Source organism: Vicugna pacos, unplaced genomic scaffold (genome assembly GCF_048564905.1).
Source record: "Vicugna pacos unplaced genomic scaffold, VicPac4 scaffold_118, whole genome shotgun sequence".
In the NCBI taxonomy this organism is placed as follows: Eukaryota; Metazoa; Chordata; class Mammalia; order Artiodactyla; family Camelidae; genus Vicugna; species Vicugna pacos.
Window position 1 is genome coordinate 164,240 of NW_027328798.1, and position 23,639 is coordinate 187,878.

A 23,639-nucleotide genomic window follows, 5' to 3' on the forward strand; every position below is an offset into this window, starting at 1 on the left:
GGAAGACGGTCTGGCAATTTTTTACAGAGCTAGACGTAATTCTAACATATGATCCGTCAACTGTGCTCCTTGGTGTTTACTCGATGAAATGGAAACTTATGTTCACACACAAATCTGCATACAGATGTTAATAGCAGCTTTATTCATACTCAACAGGATTCAGAAGCAACTAAGCTCTTCTTCAGTAGGTGAATGGATAAATAAACTGTGGTCCCGCCAGAAAATGGACTATTATTTGGTGCTAAAATGAAATGAGTTATCAAGGAATGGAAAGACATGGAGGAACCTTAAATGCATATTACCAAGTGAAAGAAGCCAATCTGGGAAGTTTCAGCAACTGTCTGATTCCAACTGTATGGTGTTCTGGGAAAGGGAAAAACACAGAGACTGAAAGATCAGTGGCTGCCAGAGGCTAGAGGGGAAAGAGCAATGAATGAGGTGCAGCACGGAGCATTTTAAGGTCACTAAGACACACGACTCTGTATGATGCTGTGATGGTGGATACATGTCATTGTACATCTGTCCAAACCCACAGAGTGCACAACACAATGTGTAAATCCTAGTGTCAACTATGGGCTATGGGTGATGATGACATGTCAGTGTAGGTTCACCCATTGTCACAAATGTACACTCTGGTGCAGGTGTCAATATTGAGGAGGCTGTGGGGGCAAACTGCAGTTCATACACCCAATCCAGCCCCAGCCACCGCTGTTAATAAAGCTCTATGGGTGTGTGGACTATCTGGCTGTTCTGGCATCTAAACAGTAGAGCTGAGCAGCTGCACCAGAGATCAGGAGGTTTTCAGACCCTGAAATATTTACCCCCAAGCCCTTGAAAGGAAAAGTCTGCTGAGCCCTGTTCTAAATGAATCAAGATTCACCCTGATGAGGCAGGACAGCAGGGCCCAAACCAGGCATGGTTAATGGGGCTGAAGCAATGTTTTAGTTCCAACACATTTGCTGAAGTCCTGCAAGTCCAGTGACAGACTGTAGCCAGGAAGCGTCTGCAGGAGGAGTCGGGAGCAGGCCTTCCCGCCAGGCTCCGGGATGCCGGGGGCCGCGTGCCGCACGGGGGCCACCCGCTTGAAGAAGGTGGACTTGCAGTGGAAGCCGATCAACTCGTAGAGCTCGGAGAGGATGCTGCACGGCTGAATTTTCTCCTCAGAACGCTGAAGCACAGGGAGAAAAGCAACAAGCATCTGAATGAAACACGTAAGTGAAAAAAGACCCATAAAAATGGTTTTCCCTTAAAACAGAGACCCGATGACACAGGAAGGAAGAGGAAGGCTGACTTAGTGCACTGATGGGACCGGATGCAGAAACGCAGGGAAGCAGCACTGTGCAGACACTCCAGACCCCCTCTGGGCCCCACCTCTCCGCAATCCACCTGTCCCTTTACTAGAAAAGCCCGTATTCCCTGAAATAGAGGAATCTGCTACCTAAACATGGGACACAGAGAAGGGAAAGAGGAAGAGGAAGGGAAAGTAAAGGAACAAAAGTTCATCTAGACCCTAGGGTCTGGGCGGGACTTTCACCAAACACACAACTTCTCAAAGCACAGAGCGCACAGGGAGAGGCTGACAGAGTGACTGCGACTTCTGCTCCTAAAGCACCCAGCTACCTGTCAGCACACGCTGCGCCCATTACTGAATCATTACAATCATCTCAGAAACAACTACTACCCCGGCTCACAGGCAAGGAAATCTGAAACTCGAGGAGGAATTATTATCATCCTGGACAAAGTCCCACAGCCCAGTAGTCTCAGAGCCTCCGGCAGACCCTGGGCTAAAATGCTCCTCATCACCACGGGCCCTGAGACTCAGGCTGAGGCCACGTCAGGTCTGCACGGGCCCAGAGCACAGTCTGTGGGACAGGGAATGCTCCCACTCGAAGTGCCAGGTCAAGGCCCTCAGGAACTTGTGTAATGAAACCAAATCCCCAAACTCATTTCCAACCCACTGCCCTGTCCGGGAGGACTGCTCGGCACAACTGCGCTGTCACCTGTGCACAGGCTGAGCAAGGGGCCCAGACAGTGATGTGACATCCCAGTGGAAGTGGCTCGGAGACCACTTCATCACAGGACAGATTCTCCCGGCTTCCAACGTTAACTCTCCATTCCATTTCCAACTGGAAAGTAAGTTTAGACTTGTTTTCCTCTCTTAGAAACAAAGAGAGCGGTAACATCAGAGGGAAACTCAAGACTGAGGAAGAGTCTCCTGGTCATTTGCAAGGATAGGCCGGGGAGGGAACAGAGACAGGGATCAGAAAGACCCGTGTTCCAGTCCAAAGTCTGCACGTCACTCGCTTTGACAGTTTCCCTTTTAATACAGGTGATAAAATCTAATTATGATTTTTGGGAAAACTAAATGAAATAACGTATTCCACTAGCATAGGTGTAAAATCCTCCATGAGTGTTCCAGAAATGGACGTGATCGTGGTTAGTTACTGTCTGCCAATTCTTGTGTTCTCAGCTCACATCACCCAACCAGAGATGTGCGAGAGAATGCCTCACCAGCCAGCAGCCTTCTCCAACTTGGAAACTTACAGTGTCCGAAGAGCAGGCAGTGTTGGATGCTTTGCGGCACTCTGGAGGTAGCACTCCAGTGATGACTTTAAAAAGCTGGGGAGAATTTAGGGGACCATACAGTTCAAATACAGAGTACTCATTCCATGTCTACAAATATTCATCTCTAGCCATGATGATTAAGAGAGGAAATTCATATTCAAACATACATCATTTTCCCACATAAGTGCATCAAAACAATTTGGAAAGAGTGTAACTTTCTTCTCTAGATCACACAGCGGGGATTACAAGGTTTGTACTGACAGCCCTACTTGTAAATCATCTGCAAACGTAACTGGGTCCACTATCAGTCATCATAATTTGAAGGGAATGTTAGAAAAGAAAAAAGCCAAGCTAATACTCTCCAATCTTTTGTTTGGTTACGATGTCACAGAGGAGATGGACAGCTCAATAAGGAACCACTCTGCCGTGATCACGGAGCCGGGGAGCGGGATGTGCGGCAAGATGTATGACGCAGCCGCAACTGTGCCCATGATTCTAGGCAGGTACCCAAAGTCACCTTGACAAGGTGTGAAACGTTTATGCCCACGTCCTCATAACCTGACATGTATTAAGGAGAAATGGAAACTTATAAACGGCCAATACCCTTGGTGGATACACCGTCCAAAGAGCAAAGTCACAGTTTGACAACTGGCCATCCCGGTACCTTGGGATTCATTCTTGAAGAACCTTAAAAACCACTCCTCTGTCCTCAAGAAGTGCTGCCTACTAGTCCTATCTTTGGCTCATGGATACCACATGTTGAAGTGAACTTCAATGTCTGCACAGATTTGACTGTCTTTCTCCAGTTTCACTTGCCCATTCTGAAGAGGCCTGAGTTAAGTCCAAATTCCTTAAGATTAATTCCCTCCAGTGATAACTCAACGAGCCTGTAATTACAAGCCAACTGAACAGGACTGTCCTCAGCGAAAAATGTCACCAACCCTTCACTGCTTTCTTAAACTCCTCTCCTGGTTAATTGCAACATACTAACACCACCATCCACCAAGTTCCCCAACTATGTCAAATAGAAAGTAAGGTCCATAAAAGAGGAGACAACTCCATAGTCACCTTTGAATTCCTAGCATAAAGTAATGTCAATAAATAGAACTATGATTATGGCTTCTTTCCTTTAAAACCTTTCTGGTTATTTAAATGAGACCATGGAAGGGAGGTGTTTGAGTCCAGTATCTTGATCCAGAAGACTCTGGAGGCCTTTTTCAGAATGGCTGTCCACTGATTCATTCAAAACACACCTTCTCTTTCTGGGAGGAGCTGTGATTTTCTGCCATGGGTTTGTGGTCACTCTCATGCCAGAACAGCTTTAAACTAAATCCTTACTTTGGATATGTTATTTTTTCCCGCTTCCAAAAAATTTTACTTTCCTTACTTCCTTGCCTTGAGGAATGCTTTTATTCTTTTCTTTCTAATTCAACCTTTTATAAAGCAGGATTCTCAGGATGTGCTTGGCCTTATATAAGAACAGCCATCCAACTCCCAGTGTGAGAGGCCACAGGCTCACCTCCTGCCCTCCTGCCAGGGCAACTGAAACTCAGTTCAGGAGCCAACCGGCACCCCAGGGCTTCTAAGGCTCACGTATCTCCCAGAATCCCTGCTTTCTGGTTTGTCTTGGCTTCTGAGAATTTCCCCTCACTTTCTTGACAATTAGCTGTGCAGCTTGAAAGATGAGGAAGGAAGGTTTTATTTCTTAATCAGAATTTAAAGGAACTTATGTAATGAAGCTTTTCACGAGTTTCTAGAACCCTCCATTGCTGAGACAGAAAACACACAAGATATTTTCTAAATTTAGCTATCATGTGCATTTTTTCTTTGCTTTTGTTTTGTTAACTGCTAATAGACATTTTTTAATTAAAAAATAAAATAAGGTCCCAAATAAGATAGAAAATTGAAGGGGCAAACAAAATTAAAGAGCAAAGACAGAAAAATGATAAGTACTCTACAAAGTTAATAGAATAAATACACTATGGATCAGACCAGCAATTCTCAGTAACAGCTAATTGAAACCTGACCATGAGGTAAAACGTCTCTCCTGTCAGGAGATGACCAACAGAAAATAGAATTAAATCAACAACCTAAAATTCTAAGTCTGGCGAGGTATAGATGTCTACCAGCTAAGTGTGTCTTCTTCTGGAAAAGAGGGAGACTCACCAGCTCTTTTCTGTGGAGCCTGAGCCCAGGGGAGGACAGTGAAGTGTGTTCTGTAAGTACCCAATTAGCAAAGTGAGTGATGATTAAAGAGATGTGAGCTTTGATGAGAGATGATACTACTATTCACTTGTCCTGTAAAGTATGTCTTCGCGTTCAGAGATCAATATCTCAGCAGGAAAATGCACAGCCCGGGACCAGACCACTTCTGTGATTGTGACACTGCACTTAGATGTCTCAAGGGCACCTCCAACTCCACCTGCAAAGAGCTAACTTCACGGTGTTCCTCCCATAGCCATCCTGCCCAGGGCCCTTGGTCGGGGGCAAGGTCTCCCTGCCTCTCCCAGCTCAGGCCAATCACTCACAGATGTGACAAGACCCCTCCTTCAGGGGCAAATTTCCTCAGTCATCGAGATCCACCACCCACACCTGTCCTACCAGGTACTCACTGGCACTCCCTCAGCACTGACTCTGTGCTGGGGACCATGCTGCACACTGTGCACACGTTATCTCACTGGATCTACACAGCAGTCCTGGGAGTTCGGTACATCACTGCTTCTATTGATTAGATAAATTGTTTCACTTCCTTGGGTGTGTCATCCAAAGTGACACGGCTACTGAGCCACAAACCTGGGACTGAAAATCACTTGAAAATTGAACACTGCTACACCTCGCAGCCACCCTACTCTGACTCATCACATCACCTCCTGCCGAGCCTTCTAAATGTTTCTAAGCATTCTACAAGACAAAAGTGATCTACGAGAGCATCGCACTAGCCTACTTAAAATCTGTCAATGACGGTCCACTGCTCTTAGGAGAAAGCCCCACCGGGCCTGAGCACAGCCCAACGGCCCGGCATCCGCTTTCCCTGCGCGGCCGCGCCGCCTCACCCACCATGCAGCTCTACACGTGCAGCGTCCAGGACAGGGATGCTGACTCCGTACAACCCGGGGCTCGTCTCACTCAAACAATGATCACCCTCTTCAGTGGTTACCTTCTTCAATACTGAATCTCAGAAAAATATTTTCTCTGGATGAATCAATATCTTTTTCCTTACAACTTCCCATCATTGATAATGAGCTCCCCCCAAAAGAGAGAAGACCTAATCCTCAGTCTCCTTATCTGTAAAGTGCAAATAACAGGGAAATATGAGAGGTTGTATTAGAAGTAATATTCATGTGAGGCTGCGGGACAATTCCCAACATACAGTAAGTACTCAATATGTGCTTACTTAATATTAATAAGAATAGATTACATTCCAGCAACCTTAAATCAATGCTTTATGGCTTTGTCTAAAAGACTACCGACAAACTGTTGGACGAACTGTTTTGAGCAGATCAGCACAAGTGTACTGGGCGAGGTAAGCGCTGACTCCAGTTACAGCTGCAACCAACCAGCACTACGGGGCGGGAGCTGTTTGCTCAAACTCTTTCATGTTGCTTGAGCATTTAGTTGTAGTTATTGAATAAAGACAGGTATTATTTACTCAAAGCTCCTGAAACATAAATCTTCAAAGATTGATGCAAATTATGTTTCAAGTACAACACTCTCACTAGAAATTACTTGAAAATTATAGTCTTAGCTCCTCCGCACATCAAAACAGCATTTTCCTAATGTATCTGACTATGTACTCTGAAAGGATTGTTTAAAAGAAATTAAGATGAAGCCATCCTGAATAAGATCTCAGTATCATCTACACAAACCCCACCCAAAGGTCTCATTTCTCACTTCCACATAGGTGTTCAGATGGCTTAAGCTGGGTCTTGGTTTCTTATGACACGGGGGTGGGAAGAATTGTGGATAGATCAATGTAGCAAATATAAACCTAGGGTATTTGCTATGTAGGAATCCTAGAAATAAATAAATTGATATATATAGTCCCACCCTTATGAAGCTAAGCCGTTCCATTTACAACTGCATAAAAAATAAAATGAGAGATACATTTAACAAAAGTTTACAAGATTTGTACATTGAATATTTTGAAGTATCACCAAAAAAAATTTAAAATATCTTCATATATGGAAGGCATCCCATGATCATGCAATGGTAGAAAATATTGTTAAAAATGTTAAGACTTCCCAAAGTAATCTACATATTTAATGGAATCCCTATCAAAATTCCAGCTGACTTCTTTGCAAAAATTGAAAAACTGATCCCAAAATTCATATTGAAAGCAAGGGACCCAGGTCAGCCAAAACAATCTTGAAAAAGAAGAGCAAATTTGGAGGACTCACTCAAAGGTTACAGCAAATCTATAGCACTCAAGTCATTATGCTTCTGTCATAAGTTTGGATGCAGAAATCTATGAGACACAATAAAAAATCCTGGGGGGAAACTTACATTTACAGTCAGTTTTCCAGAAATGTGCCAACAACACTCCATTGAAAGTATAGTCTATCCAACAAATGGAGCAGAGACACCTGGGTATCTGAAGGCAAAAGAATGAATCTGGAATCTGGACCCCGTATTTTATATAACAAATATTAATTCAAAATGGATCACAGACAAAAACGTAAAAACTAAATATATGAACTTTCTAAAAGAAGACATAGTATGAATCTTTGTGGTCATAGGATAGGCTATGGCTTCCTAGATACAATACCAAGAGCATAAGTGATAAAACAAAATAGATAAAATGGACTTCATCAAATTAAAATCATTTGTTACAAAGGACAACATCAAGAGTGTGAAATGAAAGGGGAAAGGGGTAGCTCAAATGATAGAGTGCGTGCTAAGGAAGAAAAACAAAATGAATAAATCTAATTACCTCCCCTATAAAGAAATTGTTTTAATGTTTAAAAAAATTAAAGTGAAATGACAATCTGCAGAATAGGAGAAAAATCTTGCAAAGCATATATCTAATAAGAGACTAGTATCCAGGATATAAAACAAATGCTTACAACTGAACAATACAAAGAAAATCGACCCAATTTTTTAATTTGCCAAGGATTTAAATAGATACACAATTGGCCAATAAGCATCTGAAAAGATGGTCAGCATCACTAGCGAAATCAAAATCAAAATGAGATCTCATTTTAAACTCACTAGGATGGTTATAATCAAAACATGGACAATAACAAGTGTCAGTCAGGAGGCAGAGAAATGGATACCCTCAATATGCAGCCGTTGGAAAGGGGCAATGGTGCAGCTTCTTTGGAAGAGCCCGATGTTTCCTCAAAAGGTTAGAGTTATGTGGCTGAGCAATTCCACTCCTACATGTAGAGTCATCCTTCAGTGTCCTCGGGGGTTTGGTTTCAGGAACCCCCCACCCTGGATACCATAATCCAAGGATGATCAAGTCCCTTTGCAATCAGCCATCTGGATCCATGAAGTGGAAACTACAGATATGGTGGGCCAACTGTACAGCCAACAGAATGGAAATGTATTCTCACAAAAACTTGCACATCAATATTCATAGCAGTATCATTCAGAGTAGCTAAAAGTCACTAAAAATATCCATCCATCAATGAATGGATAAACAAAATTACCAAGAATAGTCCCACAAACTTTTGGTAATTGAATCTTTGACAAAGGAGGTGAGAACATACAATTGAGCAAAGACAGCCTCTTCAGCAAATGGTGCAGGGAAAACTGCACAGCTGCATGTAAATCAATGAAGTTAGACTACCCCCTCACAACATACAAAAAAATGAATTCAAAATGGCTTAAAGACTTAAAACTGTGGACAAGACACTATAAACCTCTTAGAAGAAGACATAGGCAAAACATCTGACATATATCTGAACAATATTTTCCAAGAGCAGTCTACTCAAGCAATAGAAATACAAGCAAAAATATACAAGTGGGTTCTAATTAAACTTACAAGCTTTTGCACAGAAAAGAAAACAAAAATTAAAGCAAAAAGACAACGTATGGAGTGGGAGAAAATAGTTGCATTAAATGAAAGTGACAAGGGCTTAATTCCCAGAATATGTAAACAGCTTTTACACTTGATAAAAAAGAAAAACAAACAATTCAATCCAAAAATGGGCAGAAGACCTAAAGAAACATTTCTCCAATGAAGACATACAAATGGCCAATAGGCACATGAAAAAATGCTCAATATCATTATCAGAGAAATGCAAATCAAAACTGCAAACAAGTATCACCTTTCACCAGTCAGAATAGCCATCATTCAGAAGTTCATAGACACTAAATGCTGGAGAGGCTGTGGAGAATTGGGAACACTCCTACACTGTGGTGGGAATGCAGTTTGGTGGAGCCATTGTGGAAAACTGTATAGAGGTTCCTCAAAAGACAAAACCTTGGGGGCCCAGATGACACAGCAATCCCATTCCAGGGCATATATCCGAAAGGAAACGTAATTCAAAAAGACACTTTCACCCCAATGTTCACAGCAGCATTATTTACAATATCAAGACATGGAAACAACTTAAATGTCCACTGACAGACGACTGGATAAAGAGGTTGTAGTATATATGTCCAATAGACTACTATTCAGCAATAAAATAATAATAAAATAATGCCATTTGCAGCAATATGAATGGACCAGGAGAATGACATTCTAAGTGAAATAAGCCAGAAAGAGAAAGAAAAATACCATATGAGATCGCTCACATGTGGAATCTAAAACAAAAAAAAACAAAAAACAAAAACAAAGGAACAAAAAGATAAACTTATCTACAGAACAGAAACAGACACAGAGACATAGAAACCAAACTATGGTTACCAGAGGGGAGAGGGTGTGGAATGAATAAATTGGGAGTTCAAGATTTGCAGATGCTGAGTATGTATACAATAAACAGCAAGTATATACTGTATAGCACAGGAGAATATATTTAATAACTTATAGTAACTTATGTTTAAAAAGAATATGAAAATGAATGCAGGTATGTTCCTATTTAACTGAAGTTTTGTGCTGTACACAAGAAACTGATGCAACACTACAAACTGACTAGACTTCAATGAAAATATTTTTAAATAGACCAAAAACGAAAAAAAAGGAAAAGGATATTATCAAACAAAAAGAATAATGTACTGATTCAGGCTACAATATGAATGAACTTTGAAAATTTATGCTAAAATAAGCCCGTCACAAAAGGGCAAATAGTGCCCTTTAAGGTGAACTGTATCTAAGCATTTATTGTACTACTCCTGTAAATTTTCCGGAGTTTTGAAGTCTATCAATATCAAAATAAAATGTATTATTCATTACAAACTTAAAACCCTTCCTCACAGGAGGGCTGTAATTATTAAATGCAGAAAAGCATGTAAAACTCTTGGAACAACAATTTTCACGTCCACACACAGTCACTGCTGTCACTGCCACTCAGAGTGTGGTGCCATCGCTGATGAGAGCTGCCTCCACTCGCTCCCCTGCAGACAGGAGTGAAGGCCTGAGCTTTGACAGGCAGGGTTTGCGTGAACCTGGGTCAGCCACAGCCACGTCCAGACTCTGCGTTACCCAAATTTCTTATACAAACTGCAACATGTAATGTAAACACTCTAGAGGGATGTATCTTACAACACAGGGAATACAGACAATGTTTTACAGTAACTATAAAATGGAGCATCTATTGTACACCTGAAACATATATTTAAATCAGCTATGTCTTTATAAAAAATTAAAAAATAATTAAAAAATGTTATCCCTTTAATATTCCAATTTGGTTTTAATTAACTACTAAACAGCTTAGAATATATAAAAGCATTTAAGTGTGATGTTTGTTTACATATTTATTTACTTCAGCCTCCTGCTAAAAGAGAAATTAAACAATTTTTTAAACACAGCTTAACAACCATAACAACAAAAAGGCAAAACTGAGAGTGAAGAGAAAATGGAGATTCAATACTTAAATGAAACCAGGGGAGGTAAACTCATAAAAATGGATTCCATGAAGTCAGGGCAAGTGTTAAAGGCCGACTAGAAATTCAGCTGTAAGATTCTTGGCAGCTAAAGCAAAAAGAAAAAGATGATGGGGCAGGTGTAGAGCGTGTGCTTAGTGTGCACAGGGTCCTGGGTTCAAGCCCCAGGGCCTCCACTAACAGATAAATATACCTAATTTCCTACCCCCCAAAAGAGCCCCAAAGAAAAGAAAAAGAGAATTTCTTTCCAAAAAAATCCTGATATTAAATTTGGATTAAATACTTAAAAATAAAAGGAAAATAGAAAAGATGAGTGACACTGTGAACAAAACCCCCAGCTGGGCTAACAAGCTAAGTCACAAATCTAAGTGTGATAAGTGTCGGTTTACTGATCTAAGTTTTGCTGGGCTAACTCGTAAATCTGAAGTTCAGTGTCAGTTTACTGGGCTAACAAGCTAACTCGTAAATCCAAGGTCAACAATTGTCAGTAACGTGATCTGTTCCAAATTGATAAGCTTCAGTGTACTGATTCCTTGCTTTTTGTTGTTTGAGCCTTATTGGCTAAAAGCCCCATACTTGTAATTAACCCTATAAAACCTCATGTGCACGTCTTGGATGTGCTCAGGGCTTGGGAACAGAAGCCCCTCTGAGACCGCTGGCATAATAAATCTCAGTACTCCCACCCTCTGAGTGCTGCTTATTTCTTGGCTGGCCTGTTGTTTCCGTAACAACACAAGCGATAATGCCCGTGAGATAAATCTGCGATGGCTGCTGGCAGGTCCCCATGTCTCATGTGGGAAAATCTGAAACATATTTCTCACCACTCAGAGTCATCCTCAGCCCACCCCACATCTCCCGCTGTTAAATGCAGGAACACACGCAGGGCCCGGCCTTTGCTCTCTCTGTGTCATCACAGTGAGACAGGATGGAAGGGGGCAGAGCAAGCCATTCAAGAAGACCACAGCAATTAACATCAAAATGGTGAAGAATTCAAACCCCCAATAGGTCTTGAGGCTCAGGATGATGAGATTTAACTTCTAGTAGATCCTGAGCTTCATTATACACCCATTGTAATAGTAACATGGTGAATAACACGGCCCCAGGCACCATGGCAGTCACAAGGCTAGCCACAAAAGGTCAAAGGGTGGAAAATGGCCAACTCCCTGGAATCCCAGCCCCTTGCCCTAAGGCTGGTCCTTCTACTTATTAGCTTATGAAACCACGAAGCCCAAGAAAAGGAGCAACACAGAGCCACATCCCAGGAACCCCTCTCTCTACCTCTTCGGAGAAGGCCCACACTATTTCTGTGGAGTGTGTGCCTACTTTTAATCTGAGCATCAAACCCCCATACTTCGTGACGTTTCTCATGCCTGTCAATGTATCTCTCTGAATAAATCTACCTTTACTCAACACTGGCTTGTTCTTGAATTCTTTACTGCATGAAGCCAAGGAACAAAATCTGGTGGGGCACATCCCAGGGGCTCAACGGAAGCCTGGGACACAGCCCTTCTCATGCCCCACATATTTTTTCTTGTATCAACAGGACTGGGATGTGAAGTGAGGTCTGAGACCCCAGCTAAGGGACAGAAGCAGCCTCCAGGTCTCCAATTGGTGGGCAGCCTCTCCCCCATCAGGGGCCATGGGGTCTGCCTGGTTCTCTGTGTTTTTTTGTTGTGCTGACTCCCCAGTCAGAGAGATTTCTCCTTAGGCCTGGCTCCACAAAACCCTTCTCTCCAAAATACAAGCACATCATGTCACAATCCTCTTGTTCAACCATGAATTGTTCAGCCAACTTTTTCCTTCCCCAGTTAAGTACCTAAATGTCCTCCCTGCCATCCCACCACTTCTTTCTTTTTGAGAACTCTGCACTCCCCACACACCATCCTGAACGCAGGTGCCTTGCTGGCTGGGACCGAGATGTTTCAGTCTCAAACATCCTGAGTCCTTTCTCTTTCCACTTTCTAACTTAAAAAGGCCTTCCTGTGTCTCCCACCGCTCTGATTCTGAACGTCAAAAAATGCTCAGGTTACATTCACTCTGTGAATACCTCCCAGGTTTTGGCTAGGTTTCCTTCCCAAGATCTTCATTAAGGAGCTGCATCAAGAAGTTTAAAGGGGCTATTCTTACATTTGAGTGGAGGAGCCTGCAAGAAATTTAAATGGCTTTGAAGAGAGAGTTAACCAGGGACAGAGAGGTCGCAGGTCCTAGTCAACAGTGTCATGAGGCAAAATGTTCTTCAAAGGCTCAGAGTGGCTTCTGAACACGGAGTCGGCAGGGAGGAGGTGACAGGCAGTGAGTGGGGTGAGAGACACAGGGTACGGTCCCCCAGCAGGGGAAGAATTGGTTATTTTCTAGTTTTCCAATTTCTTACTACCTTTTTCTCTTATTGCCACATACCATTTCCTACGAATTAAGCATATCAATGTCAGTCATTTGGGCCACTTGGGAGAAGCTGCACGATGCCATTCACAGGGCTGGGACATGACAGCCACACCAGTCTAGGTTGAAAGACCAGTGGGGGTATTTCCATGGTAATCACGGGCATGCAGCAAACTCCCCAGCTTCAATGACCTCCTCTCAAAGTTGGCGCCAATAAAACTACCAAGCAAAATGCGTGATGATTCTGGCCAACGTCTGTTTATTAGTTAAGTGCCTGCGACACCTGCCACTTAATAGGGAATGAGTACGATCAACGAGGCCCTGTCTACCTGGCCACACGCGCCCTGCCTTCCTGCCTTGGTGCAGCAGCACAGCTTGTTTAGCTGAGATGAGCGCCCCCAGAGCAGCCCCGACGGGAAAGCTCCCAGCTCTGCACGGCCAGACGTGTTCCTTTCCTTCTCAGAGCTGATCACAATTTGCTGTCGTCTGTTTTTATGTTTATCCCTTTTGTAACTGCCTCTCCTCCGGAGATTTTGCTCAAGCAGCACAGGACCAGGTGTGTCTTGTGGCCTGCCGGATATTCTGGGCTGGGAAACAGCCGAGCCCACATCTGGCTCTGGTGCTGAACGGAGAGAGCAGAAGGCCCAGGAGCCCATGCTGAAACGAGGCCCCTGCACACAAAATTATGGTCTGACTTTGGGCAAATTACACAGTCTTTTTTACCCTGAGATTCCTCATCTGTCCATAAAAATAACTGCCCATGGCACACAGAGTTACAAGTATTAAAGGAAATCACCAAATTCACAAAGTAGCCAAGGGGCTACCAGTGCATCCTAAACAGACACATGCTGCCTTTAAGGCTCTGACACACACCAAGCGTGGTGGTCGAACAAAGTGTACACTGCTAAGTGTCAGTGTGTTAAGTGCTTCATGTGTGCTATAATAATCTTCAGAACTTACAACAAGCCCAGGAAGTAACGAATATTATCATGCCCATTTCACAGACTCACCATCAGTTTAAGAGAGGTTACATTCAAGTCCAAGGCGCTATGGTGAGTAAATGGCGATTTCAACCTGAATATGGGCCCAGGCCTGGGCTCCATCTCTGTCCCATCCACCTGACCACTGCCTATGAATTCCACCTGTCCAATACCCAAGTTGAAGCCAGCCAGCTCTTAAATGCAATGTGTGTCACCGTTTGTCAATGATGGTTCATTACCATAAACAGTTCTCAGAAAGCACTTCAGAAAGGAAAGTTGGACTCACATACCTGCCCACAAAGAAGAAGAATTCTGCCTTGCCTTCTTCTGTAACGTGCAGAAACCCTTCCCATTCACCACCGAATCCTTTTGTATGCTTCCTCTGTGTTCATGTTTACACATGGCTTATTAAAGTAGAAGTTACCTGCAGTAATTCCATCTCGGTTCCATTCCAAGCTTCCAGATTATCCATAATCAGGGTAATACCATAATTTTCTGTGAATGAAAACACTACAAATTGAATGAAAATATTGCAACCATGTCACTAAACAAAGAATGCTGAAAACAAGTCATCAGCGGCTGCCGCCACCCTCCAGTGAAGACAGGCCTGCAGCCATTCACAATGGTGCCCTCTGAGCAGACTCAGAATAAGAAAGGAAGATTACTGGCCCTAGATAGCTAGGTGCTTGTCTAAAGTATATATTCAGTCAGCCCAAATGTTGGCTTCCTCCCATATATTGAAAAGCATTAAATTCATGAACTTGAGATACCTGGCTTTCTTTAGATAACAAGCAATGTTTTATTGTCCTGACTACCTGGTCTTTGTTGTAAAGCTCCTATATAATCCTAGCTTCTCCCCTACTCTTGCGAGCAGTCCCTCAGAGTGTTCTGAGAGGCGGTCATCCTGGCTCGAGTCCTTCTGACAAATAAAACATAACTCTTAATATTCAGGCTGCACGTTTATTTCAATCAAGTCCCAGAATAGACACAACTCATCAATTGTGTAATGGGACACACTGGATCAGGAACCAAAAGAGTGTAGTAGTCCCTAAGAACTACGGCTCCCTCTTTCTTCCTGTCATTATACAATCCCACCAGAACTCATTACTTTGCTGTCTGCTCCTCTGGCAACCAAACTCAGAGAAGAGTCAACTCAGCAGAGCGTCCTGCTGGGGAGAACCCCCGCAGAAGCACTGCAGGCTGCCTGCCCTCCTGCACGCTCTGACGACTGCTAGTGTCCTCCGTGGAAACCAGGCCAACAGAGCTGTTCCCTACAGCTACAAAGTCCCAAATATTAAATAAAACCTTTCATTTTATACTATATGTTACATATATACCCATCTCTGAAAACAGCTTTGCCAGAAGCCCAAATCTTCAACATTAATCTGCAAAGGCAAATCAGGTCCCCAAGGGAAAACAAGTCTTAAGACGATGCTAAGACCTCCAAAGTCCTCTCCACGACCATAAACCAAACTGCCTGTAGGTCTGCAGCTGCAGGAGGCTACATGTCTGCTTTTAAAGCAACCCCTTCCTGCCCTCGGGTGCTACAATGTCCTTCTACGCCCTCCCATCTCAGGGTAAGAGCACCCACTGCAGAACCTTGCAGGGCAGCACTGACAGGACTGGACAATGAGGATCAGAGCTAAACTAAGCCTTCTGATGACACGAGTTGTCACTCTGTCACTTTACAGATGAAGATATATATAGAGAGAGGTGGGGTGTTATTGTTCAAAGTCACACAGATAAAAAGTGACAAAGTCTATAACTCTGCTCCTCCCTCTGGTGTGACGCCCCAACTGGGACAACCACAGGGTTCTTTCGTGCCTGCCTGACCAGTTCTTTCCTATCACTCATGACCCACCACAGGGTCTGAAATTAGCCTGCATTTGCAGCATCTTTTCCCTCCAGTTTCTCAGGAACAAGGCTGTTCGGGCCACTTTATGACTTCCAGGTCCCCGAAATCTCCGTGCTCAGGCTGCTCTTGCCTGTGCATCCGGCCCGCTGCTCAGAGGCTCTTCCTCCCCTGCAGGAGGACGTTTCTACTCTTCACAGGGACACCCCCTTAGGGGATCCCTCCTCTCGCCCTCAGCATGGCAGGTGTCCCAGGCCACATCGCGAGATGCCCCAATAGGACTGCATCTGCCCAGGTCTGCTAGTCAGACCAGCAGCCTCAGAGCCAGGGATTATGCCCAGGTCACACTGCAAACCTACTGCCCGCCTCACAGACCCCAGCCAGCAGGTCACCTGGAAGTCACAGCAAGTGCCCCACCCAATCCAGAAGCCTCTTCATTTCCCAGCACCACTGATGACTGGTTTCCAAACTTTGGTCAGTTTCACACAAAACAACACCTTCTAATGTGTAGCGGGTGGTTTTTGCTTCTGCACCCCATTCTTACTGAAAACGTTAAGGGAAACCAAAAAGCCTCTTCTCAACCCTTTTCTGATGATACCCTCCCACCCACAATACACATATGCTCAAGAGATTTGGATCCACGTGATTTTGTTTCCCTTACGATAAGTGGCTCAAAACACTGCGGGATTATTTTTCCTTTGAGGGTATTAGGACTCAGTTTCTCGGCTTTAATCTGTTTTTGTCTTTGTCTTCTTTGTTCCTAGCAGTTGCCACCTCTTACTCCCTTCAGCAGCCTCCCTCCCAACTTCTAGTCTAGGAAATCAGCTGTGATGAGGGGCACGGGGGCATTCACAGAAGATGCAACAAAGGCAAAGAGAGGCTATATAATTTGCCAAAGATATCACCTTCAACCCCCAACAGAGTGTGTCATGTCCCTGTGTTTAACTCTTATTCTAAGCAAGTTAACTTTTTGTAGATTATGTTTATAAAGATGAGAAATCAAAATACATACAAGGACACACATCAACTCTAAGATATTCATTAACTCCACTATTTTGTTTCTATTTATTTTATTTGTATTAAAAAATTAAGAACCCCTGCAGCCTATATAGCAAAATGTTACTGGGTTTTAAATACAGAATATAGAGGGGTTAAGTGTGTCATTACTCATCCTTATATGTATGTTCACAAGATAAAATTATTTGAAAGTCTCTCTCCCCTCTCCCTACTCACTACTGGCTCTCACCTGAGATCCCAGACCACACATCTAACAACCTTTCACTTTACCCACAGCTGAACTCATCAGTTTTCCCCCAGAAATCCCTCTGCAGCTTTCCCTCCTCAGAACACAGCAGGACCATCATTTAACTCATTAATCCACCCAGAAACCTGGGCCTTACTCCATCCTACCTTCACAGACAGCTTTAAATCTTTCTTTTTACCATCTAAACATGCCTTCAATCTGTTCGCTTTTACCCACTATCCTACCGCTCAAGTGGAAGCCACCAACTGCCCACCTGGACTCACGAGTCTCCCAAGTGGCCCCCACAGCCACTCTCCCCCTACTTGCGACAAATGGGATTGTGTCACTCCCATGCTTTTTGGGCTCTTTTCAGACCCACTGTTCATAGGAAGAAACTCCAATTTCTTCACCTTGTGAAGGTGGTTTGCCATGAAACTGTCAGCTCATGGAGGGCAGGCACGCCCTCTCCCCTCAACCCCCACTCTCTGGCAGAGCATCAGCTTGGGAGGACCCGCTGAGCTACATCAGCCTGTATCCTAAACCTGGTCTTGGTTCTTAGCAAACTTCTTCACTTATCCAAACATTATCCAAGGTAGATAAGAAAGATTTTAGATGTTGAGCTAGACTATTCATTTGGGATTTTGCACTGGCAACCTGCAAGTATATGTTCTAATGTTTGTGTCTTGTTAAAACCACACACAGATTAAGGAGTATTTGTGGAATGTCTTCGGAGTAAAAGGGTTCTGTACTTTTTACAGATTTTATGTTTTATAACATGAATAACCCGGACAGGGTCACAAATGGAACCGCCTCACAAGTGACAGAAGACAGGTGAGATGCATATAGCAACAGGTCACAAAGATGGTAAGAGCAAAGTTGTTTCTCCAAACCCCAAAAAAATTCCTCCAAGAACAGAAAACTCAGAATTTTGAAAGTAAAATACTATCATATAAGGAAAGAAAATAAATAATCCTCTTCATCAGGGTTTCAAGATCTGACTGCAGAGTTATTAGCAGGCTATACTGAATCCTAGCACAGAAAATTCAGATGGACTAGTGGTGAGTAAGTTCCAGGAAAACGGCAGTAATTCCTCCACTTGAAAGAGGACACACACTCACTTGTTCAAGGTGATTGCAAACAACATTCTGCAGAAATTCAGAATATTCAGGCACCGCTTCTAGATGGTGATGACACGGAAGGATGTCTTGGATGCATGCTTCTAACTGAGTCACCGGCATTCTTACACTGCAGGGGGAAACGGAGGCCCTCAGCCAAGAGCAGAGATGTTCCTGTCATGTATCCCAGGCAGTGCCTCGGGGACTCAGTGTCCTGTAGCAGTCCGGCCCCAGGCGAGGACCAGCAGCGTGGCCCACCCAAGCAGGAAGGGCACTGTGCTTGAGAAAGCCCACACCAGATGGGAGCAAGAGTGGCTGGTGGGGTTTTGTGAACCTATGAATGCTCATAGAAAAACACCTGCATACATTCAAGTGATACAATTAACAGTAGCATTCTTTTTAACAAAATTTCAAATGTCAGTGGTAATTTTACCATTCCTTTTCTCTGGTCCCCTGCACTCTGAGACAGGCTTAGGTTCTCTCACACTTGCAGCTCTGATGCAATAGTTGTGAAGTTATTTTACTTTACTGCAAGTGTCTTCGCTCCACGTGTCACTGTGACTGTCGTCTCTTAACACAGTCAGATATCTTCCTGGATCTCTCCATGAGTTCCTTGCTCCTGCTTCTCAGATCCTGAGATAAAGAACAGGTGAAGGCACATGACTGGAAAAGTCAATGTGGACTTGAGCAAAGTCCTCAGTGACCCCCTAGGTGAGTGATGACCACCCCTTAGCTTCGATTCTCAAAGTTCTGCCCAGGGTGACATCCAGACAGGAGGGAGTCCTGGGCCCAATTAAAAGCTGTGTGGCTTGGGTGCGGGGAAAGGTGCAGGAGCTAGTTCCGTAGCCGGGACCCTCCACACCTCTGCTCCTCTCTCTCCCGAGGCCCCGCTGCCAAGTCCCCACGCTCCCTGATATTCTGTCCTTCTCTTCTACTCTACTTCAAGCACTTTTCCTCTTCCTTTATTCCCTGATTATCTGCAGCTGGAGAGATTTTTCCATCACAAAATCTGAAAAAATTTCCTGCAGCTGAAAAAGAGGTCTCCAGAGGTCAATGCCCATATGGTGGTTCCTGAAGAGAGCCCCTGGTTAGGGGGACCCTCACCAACACTCACGGGACATCCGGTATGTTACAGGGTCGACCACCCCCAACAAGAGTTTGCTGTGACCCCAAGGCACGCACAGCATCCCTGCTCACTAAAGTGTAGTTGTAATCCGTTATTAAGAAGCAAAAATAAAAAAAATTTCTCATGTTTCTTACTAAAATTATTTATGAGTTAGAAAAAGAAATTGTAAAAGAAAAGAACAAATTTGACTCCATGTTAGATGTGTTCGTTTGGCTTTAAACCTGTACCTTGTTTTCTAGGCTCCGACATGCTATCTCTGCACCTTTTGTGAAAAAAAGTTGCCTTTAGCCTGAAATATCCAGGACAGCCTATTCTCCGGGCTCTGATCTTTAAGGATATTAGCTCTTCTACACTTATGTACAGATGGCAAGTGGCAAAATAGATAATAACCTTTCTTTTATTTGGAGGTTTTACGGGGGCACCTTAATTTGACCCACCATGGACAGCTGCAGGAACAAAGGATTCCAAGGACAAACAATTCGTACAGCGAGAAGTTTGCAACAACCAACCACATCCCCGCCGCTTTTTAGTATAAAAGGAGACTGAATTCTGCTTTGGGGAAGAGAGTTCTACTGGATATCAATATGCCATTTTCTGGGTCTGCCAGATTTTCAAATGAAGTCACTATTCCTTACTCCAACATCTCATCTCCCCATTTATTGGCCTGTCATGCAGCAAGCAGAACGAGTTTGGACTTGGTAACAAAATGACTGCATTAGAGGTAGTATGTCTCCACTGTTTCCTCATTTCCAGTATGTCACAACCTATCAATTTTATATGCTGTTTAACAACATGACAAAGACCTATTATACGGAATTGATTCCACAGAAATAAAATTATTACTACTCCCTCAAGACTTTTTTCTTTTCTATTTTATTTTGTTTTGCTTATTGAAAAGAAAATAAAAGTCAAATCATTTTATTTCATGTATTTTTATAGCTACATAATGTAAATACTACAAAAATATTTAAATTGCAATAAAAATTGTTAATATATTTGTATAAAGATATATAAACAATCAATGCAGATTAGGAAAGGAGTAGATATTTACTAAAAATCTACTGCACATCCAGTCTTTTACAAGCATATCCTGGAATATAAGCTCTATTATCCAGGAGTCCCCCACCCCCATTCTCACTGCCGATTCCCTTAGTAATCAACTACCAAGGCACCAGCATAGAACCATGCGATCGCTATTTTAGGTATAAATGAATGAATTAGCTCATTCAATTCTAAAACAGAAACCTTAAAATAAATACTGAACTTATTTACAGATAAACAAATTTGGACACAAAAAAGTACAGTTTCTCCCCCAAGACACAAAGATAATAATTGGTAAAGGCAAGATTTGAACTAATCTGCCTGATTATAAAGCTAAGGTGGAAATCCCCTTCGACTGTGTAGGTCCAGCAGCACAGCCCATCACCCTATCTTTGTTCAGATCTGGCTTTAGACAGCCTGAGACAGCACCCCATTCCTATGGAACTCGAGGGGAAACGATAACAATAAGGATTTTATATTCAGTAGTTTCTTAGGTCTCAATTATATAAAGTGTCAGCAGGTCAGCAGAAAACCCTGGGAAATATGAGTGGGTCCAGAGCTTTTCGCTGATAAGAAACTCAATCTATCAGGACAGAGTGACCTTCCCATGAGTGGCCTCATGAACATAAACTAAAGGCAGCTGAAATGAAAACTAGCAAGAACATGGAAGTGAAGCAGGAAGGATCCCTACTATCCCCTGCCCAGTTGCCTCTTCACCCACGTGGACAAGATGGCAGAAGACCCAGGTTCTTGTCTAAGTTACAACATCATGGATTCTCACCCATAAAATGTTGCGACTCTATGCTGTCTTAAGTCCTTTACAACTAAAATATGATGACACCAATATCTCAGCGGAATGTCTATGTCTCCACTTTCTCTCTTCTATTAGGAGACTATATCTATGGCCACAAACAGAAATTCAATTAAAAACACCATGCATGAAGCCTGGTGAAAGTCTGTGTAAGAGACATTGTTCTCACTCTCTGTGAATGAAAACTCAGAAAAAGTGGACCTTCTCCCTCTGTAAGTGGGAGGTAGACTGATTTTGTGTGTGTGTGTGTTTGCTCGCACATGTGTGTGTGTAAATCATATAAAATATATTCTGGGATTTGCACAGTTTTTTTTATGATACTATCATTTCATGAGGATGAGCCAACCTTTAAAGTAATTTGAATCTATTTTTCTGAGAGGCTCTTTTGGTGGAGGATGGGAAAGGGGAAAGGAAAGGAGGAAAGAAGTAAATGAAGCAAAGCTGTAAGAATACTGCTAGGGAAAGGCAAGACATTAATTTTGTTCCTACTTGCATCACACACAAATTAGGGACTGGCTTTCCCCCATGTCTTCTCAAGCACTGAGCTGCAGAAGAACAGGCGACAGCCCATTTCTCACTGAGCTTGTGACTGTATGTGACATCTTATAGACACAAATTATTTAACCTGATCAAACACTCTAGCAGCAGGATGTAATTCTCCTAATTTGAGAGACAAGAAAACAGGAAGTGAAAGACGGTATATAGCTTGACAAAAGTCAGAGGACAAGAAAACTAAAGAGGATGAATTCAAACTCAGATCTGAATGCAGAGTCTGATATTCCCACTCCCAGGGCTGGAAAATCCTTAACACAAGGTTCCCCAGCTCCTCTGCATTGTTCCTGGCACCAAGCATTTCCCATGGCGATGGTCTCCAATTCTCAGACACAGTGCTCTGTGCAGCCAATAACCTCCATTCGACCTTGATCATCTACCTGCCACGCCTACCAGGCTTCACCATACAGGCAGGAAAGCTGGATTTCAAGTGCATACAAAGCCACCCTGGTTTAAGCTGGACTGTTTATCAGCTTTTCCAGCATAAAGGCAGCCATGAAAGTGCTCACAGTTTGTACATGAGCCACACTACCTCTCTCCATCTGTCTCCCCACCTATACTACTTAGCTATGACCATTTTGAGAATCTTGGAAACAAATTTTTAAAAACAGAAAAGAAAGGATTCTGTAACAAGTACTTAATACTTACAATTTTAAATGAGAAGTTACAAAGTGAGTATTTACAAACCGAATCTGCCTTCCTAGGTGTCAGTTTTAACAGTTAAAAAATATAATAGCACAAATTTCTCACTTAAAAAATTAACAAAAACATCAACAATAATCTGGAAATAACTCAAAAACAATGCCCATGTTGTACATGGAGAAAGTACAGGACTGTACTGAGGGGTAAAGTAAAAGTGTGAAAGTAGAGACATCAACCTTTTGTATGGAGGAAAGCAGTTTTAAAGATGTACGTTCTCCTAAAGATAATTCAAAATTACTAAAAAATCCCATGACAACACTTATCTTTTTTTTTTTTAACTTGAAAAAATTATATTAGAATTCTTCAGGAATAATAAAGTCATAATACAAGCCAAGAAATTTAGGGATCGAAAAAAGAATCAAAAAATTCGCACTGTAATATATTAAATAAATTTTTACAATATGTAAGATATAGTGCTAGAGTAAGAAAGTAAGATTGACAGAAATAAATCATGAGCTCAAAAAGAGACTCTAGTATACATAAGTGTTTTTTACAGGTGGGATTTCAAATTAAAAAGCAAAGTATGAATTTAATAATTGTCTTGTTACAATCAGAGAATACCTGGAAAAAACAAATTCTATTCCAGTCAAAATGACCACAAGAAAAATTACAGAAAATGATGTAAATATTAGAAAGTACTAATAAGAGCAAATACAACTCTTTGCTCATATCAATTCAGCTTCTCCTCACTGTAACAAGTACCATTATCATCTCCATCTTAGAGATTAAAAAAACCTACAGAAGAAATTTATACCATTATAAGAAAGCATTTCTAAGAATAAAACCCAAAAAGAAGACATTTACTATCTTAAGATTATTTTGGGCCACAACAATAATGAACCTACTGAACAAAATGAAAGGCAAGAAATGACAAGTAAAAGCTCTCTGATACATGTTGATGAAGACAAGTGGTTAATGTTCATAATACACATTGAGCTGTCACAAAGCAGCAAGAAGCTCCCCCACTTAAATGTTTGCAAAGGACAAAAGGGATCATTCACTTTTTAAAAGTCAGATGGCTAATGAGTGAAAAATGCTCAAAACCTCACTGGTCATCAAGTGCAAACTAAAATAATGAAAATCATTTTGCTCGTCATATTGGCAAATATGTTTAAAAGATATTATAGCTAGTGTCCATCTTTGAGACAACAAACTGTGAGCGATCTTTTGGAGGATGACATGTCAATGGATATGTAAACTCTGAAAAACGTGTGTGCACACAGGCTGAACTCCACTTTTAGGAATCGTTACATTTAGAAAAAATCAGTTCAAAAAGATGTACTC

At 42.4% G+C, this 23,639-nt stretch overlaps 1 protein-coding gene across 8 annotated transcripts in view; it reads right to left on the minus strand.

Moving 5' to 3' along the window:
• Nucleotides 1–641: 641 nt before the first annotated feature.
• The window catches only part of LOC140694995 (trafficking protein particle complex subunit 9-like), a 170,291-nt gene continuing 147,293 nt past the window's right edge, over nt 642–23,639 (minus strand). For 3 of the 8 annotated variants that reach the window (XR_012070664.1, XR_012070661.1, XR_012070669.1), the window contains one exon: nt 895–1,168. Coding sequence is in view for 1 of the 8 variants with exons in the window: in XM_072957980.1 (XP_072814081.1) it covers nt 920–1,168 (249 nt within the window). In the remaining 7 variants the exon portion in view is untranslated. Of the gene's footprint in view, nt 1,169–23,639 lie in introns of all 8 variants that reach the window. The other 5 variants (XM_072957980.1, XR_012070666.1, XR_012070663.1 and 2 more) reach the window with 5 other exon arrangements.